At 41.8% G+C, this 25234-nt stretch overlaps 1 protein-coding gene across 1 annotated transcript in view; it reads left to right on the top strand.

The window, feature by feature from the left end:
• Positions 1 to 25234, top strand: part of LOC124777570 (DC-STAMP domain-containing protein 2) — a 254458-nt gene that overhangs the window by 215827 nt on the left and 13397 nt on the right. The window contains exon 11 of the mRNA XM_047253029.1: positions 20383 to 20626. Coding sequence (XP_047108985.1) covers positions 20383 to 20626 — 244 coding nt within the window. The remainder of the gene's footprint in view (positions 1 to 20382; positions 20627 to 25234) is intronic.

The raw sequence follows: 25234 nt of genomic DNA on the forward strand, positions 1-25234 counted from the left end.
CAAGACACTGTCCATTCCATTCAACTGTTCTTCCAAGTCCTTTGCTGTCTCTGACAGAATTACAATGTCATCGGTGAACCTCAAAGTTTTTTTTTCTTCTCCCTGGATTTTAATACCTACTCCAGATTTTTCTTTTGTTTCCTTCACTGCTTGCTCAATATACAGATTGAATAACATCGAGGAGAGGCTACAACCCTGTCTCACTCCCTTCCCAACCACTGCTTCCCTTTCATGTCCCTTGACTCTTATAACTGCTATCTGGTTTCTGTACAAATTGTAAATAGCCTTTCGCTCCCTGTATTTTACCCCTGCCACCTTTAGAATTTGAAAGAGAGTATTCCAGTCAACATTGTCAAAAGCTTTCTCTAAGTCTACAAATGCTAGAAACGTAGGTTTGCCTTTCCTTAATCTTTCTTCTAAGATAAGTCTTAAGCTCAGTATTGCCTCACGTGTTCCAACATTTCTACAGAATCCAAACTGATCTTCCCCCGAGGTCGGCTTCTATCAGTTTTTCCATTCGCCTGTAAATAATTCATGTTAGTATTTTGCAGGTGTGACTTATTAAATTGATAGTTAGGTAATTTTTACATCTGTCAACACCTGCTTTCTTTGGGATTGGAATTATTATATTCTTCTTGAAGTCTGAGGGTATTTCGCCTGTCTCGTACATCTTGCTCACCAGATGGAAGAGTTTTGTCAGGACTGGCTCTCCCAAGGCCGTCAGTAGTTCTAATGGAATGTTGTCTACTCCCTTGGCCTTGTTTCGACTCAGGTCTTTCAGTGCTCTGTCAAACTCTTCATGCAGTATCGTATCTCCCATTTCATCTTCATCTACATCCTCTCCCATTTCCATAATATTGTCCGCAAGTACATCGCCCTTTTATAGACCCTCTATATACTCCTTCCACCTTTCTGATTTCCCCTGTTTGCTTAGAACTGGGTTTCCATCTGAGCTCTTGATATTCATACAAGTGGCTCTCTTTTCTCCAAAGGTCTCTTTAATTTTCCTGTAGGAGGTATCAACCTTAGCCCTAGTGAGATAAGCCCCCTCATCCTTACAATTGTCCTTCAGCCATGCCTGCTTAGCCATTTTGCACTTCCTGTCGATCTCATTTTTGAGACGATTGTATTCTTTTTTGTCTGCTTCATTTACTGCATTTTTATATTTTCTCCTTTCATCAATTAAATTCAATATTTCTTCTGTTACCCAAGGATTTCTACTAGCCCTCGTCTTTTTACCTACTTGATCCTCTGCTGCCTTCACTACTTCATCCCTCAGAGCTACCCATTCGTCTTCTACTGTATTTCTTTCCCCTGTTCCTGTCAATTGTTCCTTTATGCTCTCCCTGAAACTCTGTACAACCTCTGGTTTAGTCAGTTTATCCAGGTCCCATCTCCTTAAATGGGACCTGGATAAACTGACTAAAGCAGAGGTTGTACGGGGTTTCAGGGAGAGCATAAAGGAACAATTGACAGGAACGGGGGAAAGAAACAGTGCGGTGAAGGTAACAAAAGAAATGACACACTCAAGAATTCATTCTGAACCACACAATTAAATCAAAGGCAATATGGCCATTCTTAAAACCTAAATTTGGTGTCATAGCTGGCAGTTCTCAAAGCTTCAAAAATTAAGTGAAGTGATAAATCAACCGTAAACCCTTAAAAAATTTCAGAGCATTTTTTCAAAATGTGTCACAGGTCAGATGTTGATGTAAGTGGTCACTTAGATAATGTTCATCCCTTCAGTTTCAAACAGAATGACAGGAAAATTCTCTCCTATATTAATGATCTACCCCTGTCCTCAAACAGTGCTAGCAATATCACAATGTTTGCATAAGACACCAGTATAGTGACAGCCAGCAAAACCTCCATTGACGTAGAGTTAAATGCCAACCAAGCACTTGCAAATGCTCTGAACTGGTTCATAGCAAATTCTCTAGCAGTAAACTTCAGTAAATCAAATTACATGCAGTTCCAATCCAGTTACATAAGCCCAGAAGAGATTAACATTGGACATGAGAGCCAACAGTTACAGAGCGTTCAGTGCACAAAGTTCCTTGGCGTTCACATAGATAACTGGCTCATCTGGGAATTCCACACACAGCAAACCCTAAAAAAGCTTAGCTCATCAACATTTGCCATCCAAATAAACCTGGAGACATCAAAGTCTGCATATTTTAGCTACTTTCATTCAGTGATGTGCTATGGAATAATCTTTTGGGGCAACTCACTGCTTTAAAAAAAAATTGTAAGCCAGAAAAAAGTAGTCTGAATTATATGTGGTGTTTCTTCAAGAACCTCATGTCGCAATCTTTTTAAACAGTTAGGTATATTAACCACTACCTCACAATATCTCCTCTCACTCATGGCTTTCACACTTCTCTGAATATGAAACAAATGAGGCATACCATCATTATAACACAAGATGGAAAGGTGATATGCACTGTGAACTGAAAATTCTGTCTCTGGTACAAACCGGGGTAAAGTACACAAGTACAAAAAAACTTTAACACACTCCTGAGTAATATAAAGTGTCTAAAAGAAAAGAAAACGCTATTTAAAAAAAGCTAAAGGAATTCCTACTGGAAAAATGTTTCTACTCTTTAGATGAATTCTTCAGCAGAGATAAATAATTTGAGTAATAATTCAGATTATTCCCTTTGTCATTGTATCTGTATTGTTTTTTATCAATATTGTATTTTTGTACTGTATTGTTTATTATCTCTATTATATTATTGTATTGTACCAGTTTTGAATCATTGTATCTGCTTTGACTCCTTCCACATCCATGCATAATCACGCCATACTGGATCTATGGAATATGTATCTCAAATAAATAAAATAAATAGATCTGACAGAACTGCAGCTAAATACGTAGAAAAAATAGTATTATCCTTTAAAAACATGACTGGAGGGGATGAAACACCCTTTAAAGTAATTAAAACAGTTTTAACAAATATCTGCGCCCCCCCCCCCCCCCCAATCAGTAATAGTTAATCAGTTATTTGACGAAGGATGTTTCCAAGATGCTCTTAAGTACACAATAGAAAAGCTTTTATTCAATGGTAGTGCTTTGAAATGGTTCAAATCCAACGTAACAGAGGGAAAGCAAAGTGTAGTTGTAACATCAGGGACAGCAAATTGCTCATCAGACTACAAAATAATTTCACAGGGAACCCCAAAAGTCTTTGTTTCAAGCCAAATTCTGCTTTTATTTTACATTAATGTTTTACCACTAAATATGACATCCCACTCAGTTTTGTTTGCAGACAAGGCATCTGTACTCATTGAAAGTGAGACCATAGTCATTCCCCATATAGTCACTGACACCTGAAACAACTCATAACATTATTCTGATCTAAATAGATTAGAATGAAACATGATAAACACCCATCTAACATAGTTTACAACTAAACAGTTGAAGTCAAATAACTTCCAAATTATCCATAAAAATCAAGAACTTAAGAAAGCAGACTCTGTAAAAATTCTGGAGGAATTTCTAGAAAATAATTTATGATGGTATTCTCCCATAATTTATTGGCAAACAAATTAAACAGTCTTCCATTTGCAATGACAATACTGTCCTACATAAATGACATGGACGCAAGAAAAATTCTGTTTCACAGCTAATTTGACTCTGTTGTGAGATACAGAGCAATTATTTTGGGGTATGCAAGTAGTGTAGGTAGGATATTATTACTACAAGAACTATTATTTGAAATATGTAGAATATTAGAGCTAGGGTTTCAGGTGCTGACAAATGTTTAGCAGCCTAAATATTTTAACTATTCTGTGTATTTATATGGACAATTTATCTTTATATACAATAATCCTGAATTATTTAAAGGAAATCATTTCCAACATATGTACAATACTAGAAATAAAGGTAATTTCATGTTTACATCACATAGATGACAGCAATACTCCCAGACTCCTCATTACGTATCTATGAACATTTATGATGAATTAAAAGTGAAAAACTTTCACAGTATGGAACTAGTTCTGCAGAAAAGAAAATTACAGGCCATCCTGATATAAAAATATTATTATTCACTAATGAGTCTTCAGCTCGTGGTCTCATGGTAGTGTTCTCGCTTCCTAAGCATGGGGTTCTGGCTTCGATTCCCGGTTGGGTCAGGGATTTTCACCTGCCTCTAGATGACTGGGTGCTGTTGTGTCTTCATCATCATCATTCATCCCCATTACGGTCAGAGGAAGGCAACTGCAAACCACCTCCATTAGGACCTTGCCTGGTATGGCGTTGCGGGTCACCCACATCGTTCCCTTATGCTCTGTCAAGAAGCATGGGACTTCATTTCCACTAATGGAATTTTTAAATGGTAATAGAACTATGTTTGTAGACTAATGTAATAAACTTGTGCTGATGGTTGTTAATTAAGATAAAGCTTAGAATTTTTTGACATATTGTATGTGTCTCAGTTATACTGCTTATTATTGATGAGTCTCTTGCATATTACATCAGTGATTTGTGTATGTGCACAATAAAATAATAACATTCTGCCTCTCATGCTGATTCTGAGCAGATATGGTTTAATGTTCCTATCTTGGTGCTTCCAGATAGAGAACAAGTACCTATTCAATTCTGCTGTCCTCTGCCTTATTTGTTGTGGCAGTAGTGGTGGTGGAGCTTATGATCACTCCCCAGTGGCAGATTCTGACTTGAAGGCGGGTAGTTCAAGCCATAATAGGTGAAGAAATTTTCATTGGTGAAATTTGGTGACAGATGAAACAGCGGTCGAAGCATAAAATTCCTGGTCACTGGACTGTATCCTTAAGTTGTAAGCTATATCGCCCAATTCTTCACAGTGGCTCATAGGGTGAAAGTATGTAAAACACTTAATGCTGATTCACCCATCAGATGGGGACAGTCCACTATGACTTCACCAAATGAATGAAGTTCTCTCAAGCAAGAATCACAATAAGACCACTGACAAGGAGCAGGAAAAGAAATGCTTCTTTTCTTGCTGTGCTGTGGCTACATGTTGTATAACATAAACCGCCTGTGCAAAAGACGTGAAATCAAATTGATTTTCAGGCCTGTGACAAAAATCCGACAATTACTGAGACTAGTTAAAGACACAGAAAATCTCAGGAACATCTAGCATCTATGAGATACCTTCTGAGTGTGCCAGTCTTTGGACAAACAGTGTACACTGTAGAACAAACCAGTAAGCTGCCTGAGATTTCATCACCTACACTACCCTGAAAAATCCACTTTGGCTGAGCATGCTATGTAAAATGATGACTGGATCAAATCTGACAAAACATCTGCTATGGCTCACACAAAGAGCTTCTGGGACTGTTTTATTAAAGAAGGCATTGGAATAAAACTCACTGCTGACACACTATATAGAGATGGTGGCCTGCAGCTCAGGTGTGGGATCCAGTAATTGTGAGGTAGAAGGATCACAACAGATGTCAAGTGAACTTATGGCTCTGCTGTCAGAATATGCTGAAGTTGAATGCGCGCCAGAGAATATGGACCTGGATACCCACTAGGGGTCTCTGTGCCTGTGCCAGGAGTCTCACTATGTGAGTGTGCCACTCTCTATATCATGTGAAGTCTGCAGCCAATCGCTTTTCCCACAGTCGTGTATTTAGGCAGCTGTGTGGTGCTACCCTGGCAGTCTGGTACTCACTGTAGTTTGCGTGTGCCTCTTGGCCATACTGTGTTCTAGTGTGTGTTGAGATACATACTGTCATTGTTTGGAGTGTTCCTGTGTTGTTGTTGTCTCGCTGTATTTATCACCTCAGTTTTTGCATGCTTGCCTCCTGTTGTGTCCTGGTTGGTTGTATAGTGTCTGTCGTCCCCTAGTTGTTTGTCTGCCCTATCTGTTCATTGTTAGCGATACCTACAGTGGGTCCCCCACCTGGCAGCCTTGCATCTCCATTCTGTGCTGTGCACCACTCACTGGTCGCTCACAGTTATGACATTGGTGATGAGGTAAAAGGATTGATAGCATGGAGGCTAAGTTGGTCTGTCTCCTGGTGCAATAGCAGCAGCTCATGCAGCAGCAGCAGTGCCAGTTAGATGTCTTACAACAATCCTTGTAGTTGCTGATGGACAAAGTCATGGCGCGGGTGCCATACTGCACCAGCTCCCATGTGTCCCAGTTTCTGACCCTTCCCCATGTCCACCATTGTTTCCATCCTTTAACGATGCTAAGAAAGACTGGGAAACATACTTGCATCATCTGAAACAACATTTCACAGCATTTCGGGTCAAAGATGACTCCCTACAGCAGTAGTTATTCTTGTCCAGGGCATCACTAGACCATTCTTTCTGCTACGCAAGTTGGCACTGTTGTCAGACCCCATGGCTTTCTCCTTAAACGAGATATGTGTGCTGCTGACTAACTACTATTCCCAGTGATACCATGTTATGGCATCTTGGCTTGAGATCCACCTGTACCCAAAACAGCCTGGTCAGTCATACCGTTCTTGGATCATGGACATGATGTGTCTCAGCCACAAATGTGACTTCACTTGCACCAATCAGCATTGCAAGGTCTCATATGTGGACTCCTTAATTTGTGATGTTGCCGTTCAACTGGCACCCAATCCAGAGGTCTGCACGGCTGCGTTGATTCTTGATAACCCCTTACTGGAAGATATTTTGCGCATAGCCCACTTCTTTGAAATCGCACAAACGGCAAACGAGCATCTCATGGCGAGGCCACAGGTGGCAGCAGTAGAGTCCTCCCCACAGGTGCCTCCCTCAAGCTGTCAATGTGGTACAGCCCGCAGAGAGCGACATCATTGAGATTCCTCCTTGTTCGACATCTCTATGGTTTCAGAGCCACCAATAGTTCCTCGTGGGTCACGTGGATCACTGCAGTGCATTTCTGCCCTCTCTCCATTGGATGCCCTATTGACACAGAAGTTGTTCCTCACGCTATGCATTTTTAACATGGACATTCATTTTTAGATCTATATGGGGACACCATCTCTTTGATCAATCTGGCAACATATACACGCCTGGGTTTCCCAGAGCTGTCTCCTATCTTTTGGTGATTGGTCGCATATGGTGATGGTTCTATCACCCTCCGTGGGCAGTTCTTGGTCCCGGCCACCTATAAACATGTTTCCCGGCTCCTAACCCTACTGGTGGTTGACCATCCCTCAGATTCAAACATTTTTGGATTTGATGCTTTCACACTGTTTGGCTTTTCGATTTCTGATGAAGTTAAGGTTGTTTCCATTGCCGTCCTGTACCAGGACCTCGACGATCTGTGCTCAGCCTAGGTCTCTCTGTTTCAGTCTGACTTAGGTTGTGCTTCAGACTGCCAGGAGCACATTGCTCTCCGGCCAAATGCTCAGCCATGGTTCTTCTGGGCTCGACCTAATTGGGTGACCTTACATCCAGCAGTCAAGCAAGAACTCGATCGACTACAGGCTGCTGGTGTCATCGAGCCCCTGAAAGCAAATGCTTTGGTGACCCCATTAGTAGTGAACGCACAGTCCGTGGTTGATACTTATTCGATTCCCTGGCAGGAAGACCTTCTTGCCAAACTTGCACATGGTGAGTACTTCTCTAAGATTGATGTGGCAGAGGCTTACCACCATTTACCCTCGGATGAGGAAACCCAAAACATTGTTGTAATCAACATGCCTTTTGGATATATAATTACAAGTGCCTTCCGTTCGGTATTCCCTTGGCCCCAGCCATTTTCAAGACATACCTGGAGCAGCTCACACAGCCCATCCCAGCTTGTGTCAATTATCGTGATGACTTTTTGGTCACCAGCCAAACACACGAGCATTTGTGGAACCTTGGTACCCTGTTTCACACCCTGCAGGCAGCAGGCTTATCTTTTGGCTGGAAAAGTATAGTTTCTTTCAACCGGAAGTTGAATACCTGGGGCACTGGCTCAGTAAAGACAGCATTTGGCCATCGGATCACAATGTCACCACCATCAACTCCCTTCTCTGCCCCAAGGATTTATCTGATCTCCAGGTTTTTTTGGGCAAGAATAACTACTACTTAAAGTTTTTACCCCAGGCTGCTGACATTCCACAGCCCCTTAATCACTTCTGTCGCATATGGGTGCCTTTCAATGGGACTCCTGTGTGATCAAGCTTTTCTCCACTTGAAAAATATGCTCAAGTCTGTCCCTTCCTGATTCCCTTCTCTCCGGACCTCCCCTTGCTTTTGGTGGCCAATGCTTTGGCTTATGGTATTGGGGCAGACCTGGCTCATAGGAATGAGGATGGCTTAGAACAGCCCATTGTGTATGCTCCCAAGATGCTGTCCCCAGCACAGAGGAACTATTCTCAGATTGAGAAAGAGGCTCTGGTGATTGTGTTTGCCATTCAAAAGTTTCACATCTACCTGTTTGGGATGAATTTCACTCTCCTCGTTGATCACAAGCCGTTGATTACCGTATTCGGCCTACACACACCCACACACCTGCCAGAATGAACTACTCAATGTCTCCAGCGCTGGGTACTGTTTTTACACAACTCCACTTACGTTATCCAATATAAGCCCACCTCTCAATGCTCCATCGCAGATGCCTTGTCATGTTTCTCCTTGGGCCTGATGAGTCTGACTCGCAGGAAGTCCTCTGCTTTCACATTGATATGGCCCATCAAGGTAAACTGGATGGATTTCAAGCCCACCTCTCAATGCTCTATCACAGATGCCTTGTCATGGGCCTGATTTGTTTGACTAGCAGGAAGTCCTCTGCTTTCACATTGATATGGCCCACCAAGGTAAACTAGATGGGTTTCCTCTCATGGCTGCCACACTCCAGGACCCCATTCTACAGCACATTCCCCACTATGTGACCCATGATTGGTCCACCTATCTGACTCACTGGTTGAAAACTGAATTCAGCCCCTGACAACACCTCTCTCACAGGCTCGGATGTCCTGTTGGCCGCAGAGGACAATGGTGATGTCCTGTATGAAGGTGTTGGCTTGCCGGCATGTATATTGGCCTGGCGTCGATGGCGACATTGAACACTTGGTCCGTGGATACACAGTGTTGCGCATCAGCAGGCCAGCCGTTCGCAATCATTTGCACCCTGGCCCATGCCTTGCCAGCCCTGGGACCACATTCATCTCAATTTTGCAGGCCTATTCTTGGGATCAATGTGGTTTCTCATTGTGGATGCGTGCTCTAGACACCCGTAAGTGATGCGCATGGCGTCTGCCACAACTAATGCCATACTCAAGGCCTTGACTCAGATTCTTGCTGCTCAGGTTCTTGCTGTCTCCAATTATGGCCCCCAATTCATGGCAGCCTTCTTCCATGTATTCTGTGAGGCCAACAGTTTCAAACACATCCGCACTCCTCCATTCCATTCGTCCTCCAATGGTACAGCAAAACGACTGATCAGGACATTTAAATAACAGCTGACAAAAGTGGTCAAATCCTCTGCCACCACATTGGCCTTCGCCTTATTCCTGAGCACTTATCGCACCACACCGATTGATGGTCATAGTTTAGCTGAACATCTCCATGGTGGCACCCACAGACCCTGCTCCAACTGCTGACGCCATCACCTTCTGAGCCCCACTTCTGACCCTCTCATTGCTACACCCTGGGCACTAGAGATTAGCAAAGTCGTTCACCCTTGGGAACTAGTTCACTGGTGATTGCTCTTTTCTGGGAACCATTCATTTTTACTCGTTCAACATTCATTGTGCTTGGTATATGCTTCTTATGAAAAATTGAACATTAGTAGCATAGGTGACTGAAGATAGAAGGTGCCAAGAGGGAGCAATTGCCTCCCTCCTGGAGTATAGATTCTTTATTCATAACACAATTCTCACACACTTGTAATTTTCGTGATTCTGCAAAACATCTTGTTTAGCCAACTGTAGCGTTATGTGACTGATCGCAGTGAAATAATATAAGGTGGCACATGAAAAACCAGCCCCAAGTACAGACTGCTTGCCAGGCACACACAATTTGTTGACCGCTACGAGCAGAATAGATAAAAATGTAATAATTAGGCAGTGAAGAAATAACAAATAAGCTAACACAAACAACTTCAAAACAATAGATGAAGATTGGTGGGCGACAATGAGCAGTCTAGTGCTCAGGGCCAATTTTTTGTGCACCACCCTGTACCACTGAAATAATATTGTAGAAGTTAAAATATTCTCTTTACAAAATGTGACACCACACACTTGGTTACAAAGCACAAGCTTCATTCGTTTGTAAGTCGGTCTGTCTTCCATAACAATGAACATGTTCTTTTACCTTGGATAAAAAAAAGACAGAAAATGGCCACATGTGTATGCCACATCGATGTCCTGTGCATGTGTAATTACAAAAAATCTTGCCTTTTTACAAGTATTTCTACTGCTGTATATCGAAATGGTGAAGTAAGCTGATACGCCATTTTGTTACCTGAAAAGATGTATGTCTTACATACCACGTAATTTTTATGTAATTCATGTAATTATAAAATACATTTTAATTACCGGTTGTGGATGCTTAATAGAATATGAAAAGAACCAGAAGTTCAGATTTTAAAAAAGGTTTGAAACAGATCTAGAATGGGCTTGCGAAGTGATAAAACGAACAACAACAACAACTTGATACTGAACTAACTATGAGCAGTTGGCAGTGGAACTGCAATGAGTGGCCACGCGAAAAAGGACGAGATTGGCCAAGCGAGACCGAGACTGAGACAGACAGGAACGGGACCGAGGCTGGAACGAGACCTGCCGACATGCCATTCGGGAATGAGACCGACCATTTCCCGTTCCTGGTAACTATAAGTAGAAAGCTGCGACCAAGACCGAGACAGACGGGAACGGGACTGTGGCTGGAACGAGACCAGCCGATGTGCCGTTGCGAGAAGAAGACTGACCGTTTCCTGTTCCCATGAACTAGAAGTAGAAAGCCACAACCAAAGTGAATTATGAAAGACTGTTCTTAGAATTCGTTCCTCGCTCATTCTGTTCATCTTGGTGAACCATTCCTTTGGACCTGTTAGTTAACGAACAACTCATCTCTACTGGGCACATCCGTGTGGGCCTGCTCTAATGGAAGCAAGGCTGCTTTGGCTCCCACCACAGTAGTCGTGACCCATAGGCACTGTGTGACATCGGTACAGACAAGAAAGGGGCTCAAGTGCTGCCACTATAACCAACTCCGGCCTCATAACCCTTCGTGTTACCTCACTTCCCCCAAACCTCTGCCTCCTCCTGGTGTGCACAAGGTCCTCGAGTCGGCCTCATACTGATGACTTATGGCTCCGTGCATGCATTACTGGCACTCCTTCCTGCATCCTCAAGGATTGGAGGTGCCATGCAATGCCCTGCCCTCCGGTGATGTTTTGATGGATTCCATGGACTGCCTTCCCAACTCACCTCTGGCAGTCAATGACACAGGACCTCCCTCCATTCTCTCCTTCCGCCCACCACAGCATCATCCAGGGCATTTACACCCCTACACATGGGTTTCGGGGAGGAAGGGTCTGGTGTCAGAGAGCGTGGAAGCTGAATGCATGCCTGAGAGTATGGATCTGGATACTCACAAGGGGTCTCTGTGCCTGTGCCGGGAGCCTCGTCGTGCAAATGCGCCACTCTCCATACCACGTGTAATCCCCGGGCCATTCGCATTTCCCACAGTCATGTATTTAGGCGACCACGCGCCTTTATCCTGGCAGTCTGGTACTCACTGTAGTTTGGATGTGCCTCTCGGCCATACTGTGTTGTGATATGTGCTGTCATTGTTTGGAGTGTTCCTGTGTTGTTGTTGTCTCGCTGTTTATCACCTCAGTTCTTGCTCGCTTGCATCTTGTTGTGTCCTGGTTGGCTGTTGTGTCTGTCATCCCTTACTAGTTCGTCTGTCCTGTCTGTTCATTGTTAGCAATACCTCCAGCGGCTCCCCCACCTGGTGGCTTTGCGTATCCATTCTCTACCATGCACCACTCACTGGTCGATTGTGGCTATAACAATGGCCATAAATGTTGATGCTGTGAGCAACAGTGACATCACAGCTGGCAGTTAGAGTATGTATATAAGGATGTACCAGCAACCCATCAACAGTCATTCACTTGACAATGGTTAGCAGGTGCTTGGTCAAAAACACAAAGCATTTTAACCATGAGATGTGGCTGCAACCCCAAGACCATTTTATTCTACTTTCCACAATAATGTTTCTGTCTTCCACACCTGTTTCTGTCGATTTTTTTCTGCTGTTTCAGTTATGAACATTAACAACAACTGTTCTTTCAGTTCTATATCAATTGATATTATTATATTTTCAGTTTTCTCGTCCATCAGAGCATCCTTTGCCTAGTAATCATCATGCACTTTTTAACATGACATACCATTATTCTCTGGTGTTCTGATATTACAGCAGCAATAGCAGTAGGTGCTATATTTTTAACTAACAAAATGAGGTGCTTGATATATTAAGGCTATATTTCTTATTCTTTGCAAGGTTCCAGATCAGTTTTTGGGATTTCATCTGCATTGTATGGCAGCAGGCAGAGAACAACAGATCCACTTCCGTGCAGAATTTTGTCTGTGGAATAAACTGTAGAATGTTGATGCTCCTTAAGGAATGCAAGTTCAGGTTTACATTGATCAGATTCCTACTGTACGTTATTACTGGCTGGTTGGAGCTCTACTTCAGTTTTTAGCAAAATTGAGGAAGGCGATTTATTTTTCTGCTCTCTAGATATGGAGCATTATCAAACAGACCCTTCTTCTAGATGATAATTGGAGAATAAGCTGGGACTCTATGTAATTTTTTCTTAACTTTTGTTCTCTTCTTCTGAAAGATAGTCCAAAGTTCTATTTTTTTAGTTATACACAGAGAGTGTACGCGTAATGAAACTCACATGTACAGCAATTAAACACTGACCAGCATTTTTGTTTTCTAATACTCCTTGCACAATTTTATCTTGGCAACATTTATTTATCGGCCATACTACACTAGACCTTTACCAAAATAAATTAAAGCTGCCAGTGGTTTCTTTGAACAAAACATGGTTTCATGCAAGCATGAAACCATGTGTTGTCTAAATTAATCACTGGCAGCTTTAATTCTGATCATTCATCTTTTTGGTAAAAATGTAATGGCCTTTTGCAACTATATGATCTCACTCAGACATGATGACTCATTTAGTCTAGCAACTTTCACAACCAATTCCAATACACAAAATAGTTTTTTTCTCAGAGTTTCATTGCTAGCTTTAAAGTCTAATTTTGTACAGCAAAAGCGTGGGACTTTTATAAGTTGTGATTTCCCTGTATTGTTCATAATTAATATCACAGAAATTGATGCTGAATAACACACTACTGTCAACAGAATATTCCTTGTGTGTAGTTTGCTTCTTTTACTTTGGGATGGATACTTAAATCTCAGTACACTCAGCTTTACATCCCTCCTTCCATAATTTATATACTATTGATTTATTCAACTTCTGCTTTTGGTTATTGCCTTTTACTTGCATTTTCTGCCACATTTTTGTTGGCACTGTCATACCTTTCTCCTTCTTATTATGAATAAATTTAATGACTTTAACAGCAAGCTCCCCCCCCATGAACCATGGACCTTGCCGTTGGTGGGGAGGCTTGCGTGCCTCAGCGATACAGATAGCCGTACCGTAGGTGCAACCACAACGGAGGGGTATCTGTTGAGAGGCCAGACAAACGTGTGGTTCCTGAAGAGGGGCAGCAGCCTTTTCAGTAGTTGCAAGGGCAACAGTCTGGATGATTGACTGATCTGGCCTTGTAACAATAACCAAAACGGCCTTGCCGTGCCGGTACTGCGAACGGCTGAAAGCAAGGGGAAACTACAGCCGTAATTTTTCCCGAGGGCATGCAGCTTTACTGTATGATTACATGATGATGGCGTCCTCTTGGGTAAAATATTCCGGAGGTAAAATAGTCCCCCATTCGGATCTCCGGGCGGGGACTACTCAAGAGGATGTCGTTATCAGGAGAAAGAAAACTGGCGTTCTACGGATCGGAGCGTGGAATGTCAGATCCCTTAATCAGGCAGGTAGGTTAGAAAATTTAAAAAGGGAAATGGATAGGTTGAAGTTAGATATTGTGGGAATTAGTGAAGTTCGGTGGCAGGAGGAACAAGACTTCTGGTCAGGTGACTACAGGGTTATAAACACAAAATCAAATAGGGGTAATGCAGGAGTAGGTTTAATAATGAATAGGAAAATAGGAATGCGGGTAAGCTACTACAAACAGCATAGTGAACGCATTATTGTGGCCAAGATAGATACGAAGCCCACACCTACTACAGTAGTACAAGTTTATATGCCAACTAGCTCTGCAGATGACGAAGAAATTGAAGAAATGTATGATGAAATAAAAGAAATTATTCAGATTGTGAAGGGAGACGAAAATTTAATAGTCATGGGTGACTGGAATTCGAGTGTAGGAAAAGGGAGAGAAGGAAACATAGTAGGTGAATATGGATTGGGGGACAGAAATGAAAGAGGAAGCCGCCTGGTAGAATTTTGCACAGAGCACAACATAATCATAACTAACACTTGGTTTAAGAATCATGAAAGAAGGTTGTATACATGGAAGAACCCTGGAGATACTAAAAGGTATCAGATAGATTATATAATGGTAAGACAGAGATTTAGGAACCAGGTTTTAATTTGTAAGACATTTCCAGGGGCAGATGTGGACTCTGACCACAATCTATTGGTTATGACCTGTAGATTAAAACTGAAGAAACTGCAAAAAGGTGAGAATTTAAGGAGATGGGACCTGGATAAACTGAAAGAACCAGAGGTGGTACAGAGATTCAGGGAGAGCATAAGGGAGCAATTGATAGGAATGGGGGAAATAAATACAGTAGAAGAAGAATGGGTAGCTTTGAGGGATGAAGTAGTGAAGGCAGCAGAGCATCAAGTAGGTAAAAAGACGAGGGCTAGTAGAAATCCTTGGGTAACAGAAGAAATATTGAATTTAATTGATGAAAGGAGAAAATATAAAAATGCAGTAAGTGAAACAGGCAAAAAGGAATACAAACGTCTCAAAAATGAGATCGACAGGAAGTGCTAAATGGCTAAGCAGGGATGGCTAGAGGACAAATGTAAGGATGTAGAGGCCTATCTCACTAGGGGTAAGATAGATACCGCCTACAGGAAAATTAAAGAGACCTTTGGAGATAAGAGAACGACTTGTATGAATATCAAGAGCTCAGATGGAAACCCAGTTCTAAGCAAAGAAGGGAAAGCAGAAAGGTGGAAGGAGTATATAGAGGGTCTATACAAGGGCGATGTACTTGAGGACAATATTATGGAAATGGAAGAGGATGTAGATGAAGATGAAATGGGAGATATGATACTGTGTGAAGAGTTTGACAGAGCACTGAAAGACCTGAGTCGAAACAAAGCCCCCGGAGTAGACAATATTCCATTGGAACTACTGACGGCCGTGGGAGAGCCAGTCCTGACAAAACTCTACCATCTGGTGAGGATGATGTATGAGACAGGCGAAATACCCTCAGACTTCAAGAAGAATATAATAATTCCAATCCCAAAGAAAGCAGGTGTTGACAGATGTGAAAATTACCGAACTATCAGCTTAATAAGTCACAGCTGCAAAATACTAACACGAATTCTTTACAGACGAATGGAAAAACTAGTAGAAGCCAACCTCGGGGAAGATCAGTTTGGATTCCGTAGAAACACTGGAACACGTGAGGCAATACTGACCTTACGACTTATCTTAGAAGAAAGATTAAGGAAAGGCAAACCTACGTTTCTAGCATTTGTAGACTTAGAGAAAGCTTTTGACAATGTTGACTGGAATACTCTCTTTCAAATTCTAAAGGTGGCAGGGGTAAAATACAGGGAGCGAAAGGCTATTTACAATTTGTACAGAAACCAGATGGCAGTTATAAGAGTCGAGGGACATGAAAGGGAAGCAGTGGTTGGGAAGGGAGTAAGACAGGGTTGTAGCCTCTCCCCGATGTTGTTCAATCTGTATATTGAGCAAGCAGTAAAGGAAACAAAAGAAAAATTCAGAGTAGGTATTAAAATTCATGGAGAAGAAATAAAAACTTTGAGGTTCGCCGATGACATTGTAATTCTGTCCGAGACAGCAAAGGACTTGGAAGAGCAGTTGAATGGAATGGACAGTGTCTTGAAAGGAGGATATAAGATGAACATCAACAAAAGCAAAACAAGGATAATGGAATGTAGCCTAATTAAGTCGGGTGATGCTGAGGGAATTAGATTAGGAAATGAGGCACTTAAAGTAGTAAAGGAGTTTTGCTATTTGGGGAGCAAAATAACTGATGATGGTCGAAGTAGAGAGGATATAAAATGTAGGCTGGCAATGGCAAGGAAAGCGTTTCTGAAGAAGAGAAATTTGTTAACATCCAGTATTGATTTAAGTGTCAGGAAGTCATTTCTGAAAGTATTCGTATGGAGTGTAGCCATGTATGGAAGTGAAACATGGACGATAAATAGTTTGGACAAGAAGAGAATAGAAGCTTTCGAAATGTGGTGCTACAGAAGAATGCTGAAGATTAGATGGGTGGATCACATAACTAATGAGGAAGTATTGAATAGGATTGGGAAGAAGAGAAGTTTGTGGCACAACTTGACCAGAAGAAGGGATCGGTTGGTAGGACATGTTCTGAGGCATCAAGGGATCACCAATTTAGTATTGGAGGGCAGCGTGGAGGGTAAAAATCGTAGAGGGAGACCAAGAGATGAATACACTAAGCAGATTCAGAAGGATGTGGGTTGCAGTAGGTACTGGGAGATGAAAAAGCTTGCACAGGATAGAGTAGCATGGAGAGCTGCATCAAACCAGTCTCAGGACTGAAGACCACAACAACAACAACAACAGCAAGCTGTCATACCAGGATGTGACAACATCTTCTGTAACCACTTTCCGTGCTTGTACTGTGAGGTAACACCACTTTGAATTGGAATGTGGCTGGAGTAGTAATCTAGACACACACATATGAGCACACGCACCCGCTTGCACAGGCACCATTGTACATAGAGAAAGAAAACGTTACCTGTTATATAGTTTTATCTGTCCCTCAGAGTTAACAATGCCACATACCCTTACTCTCTGTGTGGAGAAATGAAGTAATAAACTCAAATAAATCTCAAAGAATACAAAATATGTGAATTTTAAATGTACCATTTGATGTGATGAACAGTGCCTTACATATAGTATCTCATCTCATATAGAATTTCAGTGATAAATTCATTAATGTTCCATTACCGCTGATCAAACTACTTACGAAACAGAAAGCATTTTGAGAAATAAAATGAACATCTTACTACAGTTACTCTTCATACTGTATTCACACCAATAGATCAGATATAGTTTTTGTTCCATAAAGCCACAGTGAGGAGCACTTCAAGGATGTAGAACATATCACAGAACAAGAATAATTAATAAATAATGAGAGAGAGAGAAACAAGTGTTAATTCCCTTCCAAATACCCAAAGTGCAACAATCTTGGGTGTGGAATAAGTAAAAAATCTTAAACATATTTTCATTTTATAGGTAACAATACACTTGTCACGAAACATATAAATGTATAAATGTACAGTATACTGCACGCGATAATACTTGCACTCTTGTAACCACAAGCAATCAAATAGAAAACAACACTTCACAATGCTGCCTATGGAGATGCACAGAACTCTGATTCTATTTAACAATCACATTATCTGACATTATTAATAATAGATACAGAAATCAGTTGTAATAAGAAATTCGTCAGTCTAATAAAAAGGATACCCCAGCAATAAATCCCATATGCTCCATATAAACTAAGCATTTGTAGTTAAACTTTTTATGGCTGTTGGCAAATTACTGAAAACATTTGTTCCTGAATAATGGATGCCTTTGTGGACCAAAGTAAGTGCCATTAAATCTTTATGAACACTATTCTTATTTCTAGTACTGATACCATGAACTGATCTGTTATTATGAAAATGAGATGTTTTAATTAAGGAACAAATATACTGGAAAGCATTAGTTAGTATACCCATTTCCTTGAACAGGCATTGGTGAATTTCATGCCCTCATTTGTTGGGGTCTGCTGCCATGATTTTTTTTCTGACAAGTATCGTCATTTGTTTCATTAGCAATCAAGTATCACTGACAGATGTTTGTAATCTATTTTATGTCCTTTGGCTGGCTTTACCGTCCATAACAGTTGCTGGTGTCATATCAGTACTGTTATGTGTGGTGCATTACTTATTGTTATGCTGTCTTCGCTCCTTCTGCAAGCAAGCATGAAACCTCAGAATTTAGAATGACAAAATGTTAAGGCAACAATTATGAAAAGAATAGACTACTACTCACCATAAAAATGGCATGTTGAGTTGCAGACAGGCACCACAAAAATACTGTTACTCACTTAGCTTTCAGCCAAAGCCTTCTGCAGAAAAGAAAGGGAAAATAGACACACATTCACATAAGCAGACACACCTCATGCGCACAAGACCACTGTCCCCATCCACTTTAACCAGACTGCTAGCTGGCCAGTCTGACTAAAGTGGCCAGAGATAAAAGATCATGTTTGTATCAAGTATGACTGCTTGCAGGAAAGTGTGTGTGTATGTGGGTGGCTGTAAGTGTGTAACAGTCTTCTCATTGGCCCTGTCTGAAACTCAGCATGTTCTCTTTACAGTGAGTAGCAGCAATCTACACTCCTGGAAATGGAAAAAAGAACACATTGACACCGGTGTGTCAGACCCACCATACTTGCTCCGGACACTGCGAGAGGGCTGTACAAGCAATGATCACACGCACGGCACAGCGGACACACCAGGAACCGCGGTGTTGGCCGTCGAATGGCGCTAGCTGCGCAGCATTTGTGCACCACCGCCGTCAGTGTCAGCCAGTTTGCCGTGGCATACGGAGCTCCATCGCAGTCTTTAACACTGGTAGCATGCCGCGACAGCGTGGACGTGAACCGTATGTACAGTTGACGGACTTTGAGCGAGGGCGTATAGTGGGCATGCGGGAGGCCGGGTGGACGTACCACCGAATTGCTCAACACGTGGGGCGTGAGGTCTCCACAGTACATCGATGTTGTCGCCAGTGATCGGCGGAAGGTGCACGTGCCCGTCGACCTGGGACCGGACTGCAGCGACGCACGGATGCACGCCAGGACCGTAGGATCCTACGCAGTGCCGTAGGGGACCGCACCGCCACTTCCCAGCAAATTAGGGACACTGTTGCTCCTGGGGTATCGGCGAGGACCATTCACAACCGTCTCCATGAAGCTGGGCTACGGTCCCGCACACCGTTAGGCCATCTTCCACTCACGCCCCAACATCATGCAGCCCGCCTCCAGTGGTGTCGCGACAGGTGTGAATGGAGGGACGAATGGAGACGTGTCGTCTTCAGCGATGAGAGTCGCTTCTGCCTTGGTGCCAATGATGGTCATATGCGTGTTTGGCGCCGTGCAGGTGAGCGCCACAATCAGGACTGCATACGACCGAGGCACACAGGGCCAACACCCGGCATCATGGTGTGGGGAGCGATCTCCTACACTGGCCGTACACCACTGGTGATCGTCGAGGGGACACTGAATAGTGCACGGTACATCCAAACCGTCATCGAACCCATCGTTCTACCATTCCTAGACCGTCAAGGGAACTTGCTGTTCCAACAGGACACTGCACGTCCGCATGTATCCCGTGCCACCCAACGTGCTCTAGAATGTGTAAGTCAACTACCCTGGCCAGCAAGATCTCCGGATCTGTCCCCCATTGAGCATGTTTGGGACTGGATGAAGCGTCGTCTCACGCGGTCTGCACGTCCAGCACGAACGCTGGTCCAACTGAGGCGCCAGGTGGAAATGGCATGGCAAGCCGTTCCACAGGACTACATCCAGCATCTCTACGATCATCTCCATGGGAGAATAGCAGCCTGCATTGCTGCGAAAGGTGGATATACACTGTACTAGTGCCGACATTGTGCATGCTCTGTTGCCTGTGTCTATGTGCCTGTGGTTCTGTCAGTGTGATCATGTGATGTATCTGACCCCAGGAATGTGTCAATAAAGTTTCCCCTTCCTGGGACAATGAATTCACGGTGTTCTTATTTCAATTTCCAGGAGTGTATTACTAATATTCTAACCTGACTTTCCACTGTTTCAAAATATAAAGTCATTCAGACTGAGAGTGAACTGATCCATTTTACACTTAATGATTTGAAACATGCTAAATTTACGCTGGATATGTAAAATATTAAAGAAGTTCATGCAATTGTCAGGTAAACACTCAGACATTTTGTTATATTTGAATTACATCTATCTCATAAATAACTCTGAAAATAAATATCCATCATGCTTGAATTCAAACAGAATAATGCAAAATTTAATCAAGTGTGTGCTATATATTAAAATAAATTTAATACTTTTTTCAGGGTTTATAGTACTGCTATGTCTTATTTTGGCAATAATTGAGCCATATGTATTACGTCTAAGGCAGTGGTTTATGGGCTACTATTATCCTCAAAGAGCACAACAGAGGGCTGTATGGCTTTACAACCATATACTTAGATCAAGAGAAAATTTTCTTAAATTTGCTCGTAGACACCTAAGAAGAAAGTTTGGTAAGGGAAAAAGAGGAGGAGATGAGGAGTCATTTTTTACCCAGCTATGGCAGAGGTAAATAACACTTTTAAAATTAGAAGAATTTTTCTATGTGTAACATAGCAAACATGTGCAATGTTTATAGTGTTCCAGATATTTTTGTTGGAGAGCAACGTGTATTTGTAACATTTTGCACACTAACATTGTTCAAATATTTTAACACTTAAGGCAGAAGGCTTTTGTTCTCAAATCCATCATATTTTCATTTGTTTATGTTTTCAAGTTTCCTATTGTTTATGTTTGCATTATTGTTTATGTTTGCATCGGGAGACATTTATTTGTATTCGACAGACACAAATATTAATATAGAGCACAATAAATAAATTTTATATGTCATAATTGCTCCTGTAATGACTGCATTGTGCTACTGTCTCTTATTCTAGTTATGCCAGGAAACACTCCAGTGTTTTGTGTAAATATATCAAGAGAAAAGCTAGCACTACTCCTCATAGAGTCCATAAACAAAGTCTGTGAATTGTGAGGTCAATTGTATCAAGTTCCATGTGGAATTTCAATGAATATCCCCCAGGGAATACCAGAGCAAGGCTATGGGTGGTTTGTGCTGCATCTTTTTGGGTTCTATGTTGTGAGGAATGAAGCTCTCATAACACGCTGTAGGTGGTATTTTGGCAGTGACGTACTTTCTTGCTGTAGTGCATCCTGAAGTTGTGCAGCTTCTTTGGGCTGCTCTTCTGTATCATTCTTTATCTCCATGGATACAGCACCCACCTCCAAATGACTGTATAAAGCTTGAAGTGTTGAATCTTGTTTTTCTGATGAGTTAAGAGACTCGGGGGTTGTAGGGTGGAATCCATTTTGCCACAATGTTTGTGCTGAAGCTGATGTCAGTGGTGTTGTATTTGAAGTTGAAGAAGCTAGCAAGACTTTTTATGGCCATCGGCAAATTGATGCCCATATTATCACAAATGTACAAGAATGGACACCTGACAGTCCTAGATATCCAGAATGAGATTTTCACTCTGCAGCAGAGTGTGCGCTGATATGAAACTTCATGGCAGATTAAAACTGTGTGCCCAACCGAGACTCGAACTCGGGACCTTTGCCTTTCGTGGGCAAGTGCTCTACCATCTGAGCTACCGAAGCACGACTCACGCCCGGTACTCACAGCTTTACTTCTGCCAGTATCTCGTCTCCTACCTTCCAAACTTTACAGAAGCTCTCCTGCGAACCTTGCAGAACTAGCACTCCTGAAAGAAACGGTACAGCGGAGACATGGCTTAGCCACGGCCTGGGGGATGTTTCCAGAATGAGATTTTCACTCTGCAGTGGAGTGTGCGCTGATATGAAATTTCCTGGCAGATTAAAACTGTGTGCCTGACCTAGACTCGAACTCAGGACCTTTGCCTTTCGCGGGCAAGTGCTCTACCATCTGAGCTACGAAGCACGACTCACGCCCGGTACTCACTGTGAGTACCGGGTGTGAGTCGTGCTTCGGTAGCTCAGATGGTAGAGCACTTGCCCGCGAAGGGCAAAGGTCCCGAGTTCGAGTCTCGGTCGGGCACACAGTTTTAATCTGCCAGAAAGTTTCAGTCCTAGATATGTTGCCATGGATGTAGTGGCAGCCTTAGACGTCTGCAAGGCTGCAAAGCCAGCTGGGTTAGAGCATGATATGACAGTTACAGTGCACTGGCTCGTAGTGGTGGCAGTGGTGCAGTTCTAGGGCTCAACTGTAGTTCTGAAGGCAGTGACACTTGTTTTTGAGCCAGGAAAAGTAGCAAGATAACAGGGGAAATAGTTGATGTGGTAACTGAGCTCACAGCTAAGTCTCATGATGCCTCCACCATGATGACATTCCATCCTGTCTCCTGCTAAAAGTCGTGGCCAAATTTGTAGTGCCAAGTCAGAACTACATTGTGTAATGTGGATGTCAGTATGGCAGCAGGAGAGAGAGAAACATACATACTTGATGTTCATTCAGGATCTCTGTTGGACTCTTGCTTTTTGCCAGTGTATTTCCGTAAGTTAAGGTTGCATTATAATGTTGAATATTTGTGTTTTGAATTTTGACTTAATCTCCTGTCTACTCATTTTCTTGGGGGATTGAACTGTGAGGAAATGAGGTGGAGATTGTATTTTGTTTACAGAAGCTTCAAAACTGGTGAGAGGCAAGTTTGGGTCAATTACTTGAGATGATTGTATGTGGGAACTTTCATATAATGCTTTAGTATTCACATTAATTTTAGACTTAATGTTATTGTTATGGACTGCAGTCTGAAGACTGGTTTTATGCAGCACTCCACACTAGTCCAGTCCTGTACAAGTCTATTTTTCTGTGCATCACTACTGCAAACTACTTACGCTCAAAGCTGTTTACTGTAATCAGATTTTGTTCTCCTTCCATACCTTGCACAGTGCCACAGCACACATTCCTCCACCACCATATTAACTATTCCTACATCAACCTATTCCTTATTTTAGTTATGGCATGTACCAAATTTCTTTTCATGTCACTTCAGTTCAGTAACTCTTCATTAATTAGCTAACATATCCTTCTACTCTTCAATATTTTTCTGTGGTGCCACACTTTCTTCTTGTTTGAACTGTTTATCATCCACATTTCACTTCTGTACAATGCTTCACTTCAGACAAATACGTTCAGGAACAAATCCATAACATTTAAATCTGCTTTTGATGTTAACAAATTTATCTTTTTTAGAAATGTTCCTTGCCATTTCCAGTCAGCGCTCTGTATCCTCTCTAATTCTGCCACCATCTGGTATTTTGTTTCCCACATAGCAAAACCTCCTATTACATTCAGCATCTCCTTTTGTAATCTAATTCTCTCAGCAACACCTACTTTATTCGACTAAACCTCATAACTTTCATTGATGTTCATCTTATTACCTGTTTGCCTTACACTTTCATGAAGTTCTGCTAGGTGGTCCCAATATATATAGGCCTCAAACTGCTTGATCAGCGGTCCATGAATGATTTGAGTTAGGACGCACCGGTATGTCTCCAGGCACAGTTTTGTTCAATTTCAAACAGTGCGTGATATATATATATAAAAGTTGTCACTGATGTTCAGTACATAAAATCCTGCTGATCCTAGACCATCCATGCCAGTAGTTGAAAAGTTTGACCTACATATGATAGACTTTGCAAGGGGATCTGCTGATGACTAACTTTTCTCCTTTGCACACAATTTATGCAGTTCTTCACATTTTGCTCTATATTTGTTTGTGGAGGTCTGCCACCAATGATTTAGTTTTCCATAACTCATCACACCATACCTCACTATCCTTCATGTCCTGCCAGGATAAAATTGTGGGTGTGTCTCAACATTTCACCCCATAAATTCACTGGTATGACAATAACTCTTCAGTCTAAAAAGTTGTGAGACTATGTTCACAAAAAATAGAGAAAAGTTAAGATGATGGTTTTCATGTTTAAGGTGTTCTGCATACTCTCCCACCACTTGAGTACAATGCACAGAATTTTCATAGAACTGTGTGAAACAATAATAAAAGTCCTTTGGGATGTTGTTCAACTCATGTATCACATTGACAACATTGTCAATTATGTCATCAAAGCATTGACACTTCATTTGAATTGCTGCAGTTTGTCATCTTTTGCTAGATTAATATTGATAACTTCAGGTCTCATCACCCATGAAGATTTTTTCCAGAGAAGTATTATCTGTGCTTTGCATTTCAATAAGTTGACGCAGGCTCTACATGTCATTGTTTTTGTTCTGGAGTCAGGATGTGTGGAACAAATTTTGTACACACTATTCTCTTCTTCAAAACATTCTGGAGAATGTCTTGAACATTTGGTTTAGAGACGTTGCTCTTTCTGATTTGTGACACAACAATGTTGACACACTATGGAAATGACTAAGTTATGACTTGACGCACAAACTAAGGCATAGCTACTAGCATCACTTGGTAATATAAACTTCTTCTGGAATGTTGAAGAGCAAGGATAGAACTGAAGCTTATCTTTCAGGGGTATAAGAAAGCCACTAAATTGCATGTAATACATTGGTGTACAACATGCAGCAAATGTGAGCAAGTGTTTGTTTAATGTGCATGATCAGTTAACATTTTGAAGCATTTTCCATACAAGTAGCAACAGAAGTACCTAATGCCACATATCTACTACTTAACAGTACCTGTTCACAAGTGACTGGTCAAATGCACCTCTTTTGTTTACTGTTGTTAGTTCAAGGTTTCACCATAGTTACTGCACTGATGTCACTTATATGCCAGGGAAAAAAAAGTCTTGGAACTTTTTGAACAGATAGTGCATGTCACCTATCCTTTAGTCTGTTTATACAGTTTCCTCATATGGGCACAGAACTGTGTTTGTGTCAGGGACAGTGTCCTGCACTTTTTGGTATTTGTTTGCTGAAATTCCAAATGCTCTGCTATGTACACTTTATGTGTCAAGTTGATTGCATTACCATGAGTTTTTCTGGGACAGTGTGTAACTTCAGTGTCAAATGCACTAAGATGTAATGTCCATCGGGTAAGGCAGATAGTTGGATTCTTCAGATCAATAAACCATTTTAATGTGCACGATCCGTTAATGTTTTGAAGAATTTTCCATACAAGTAGCAACAGAAGTACATTTCATTAAGATGTAATGTCCATTGGGTAA

This window comes from Schistocerca piceifrons, chromosome 1, assembly GCF_021461385.2.
Source record: "Schistocerca piceifrons isolate TAMUIC-IGC-003096 chromosome 1, iqSchPice1.1, whole genome shotgun sequence".
Classification (NCBI taxonomy): Eukaryota; Metazoa; Arthropoda; class Insecta; order Orthoptera; family Acrididae; genus Schistocerca; species Schistocerca piceifrons.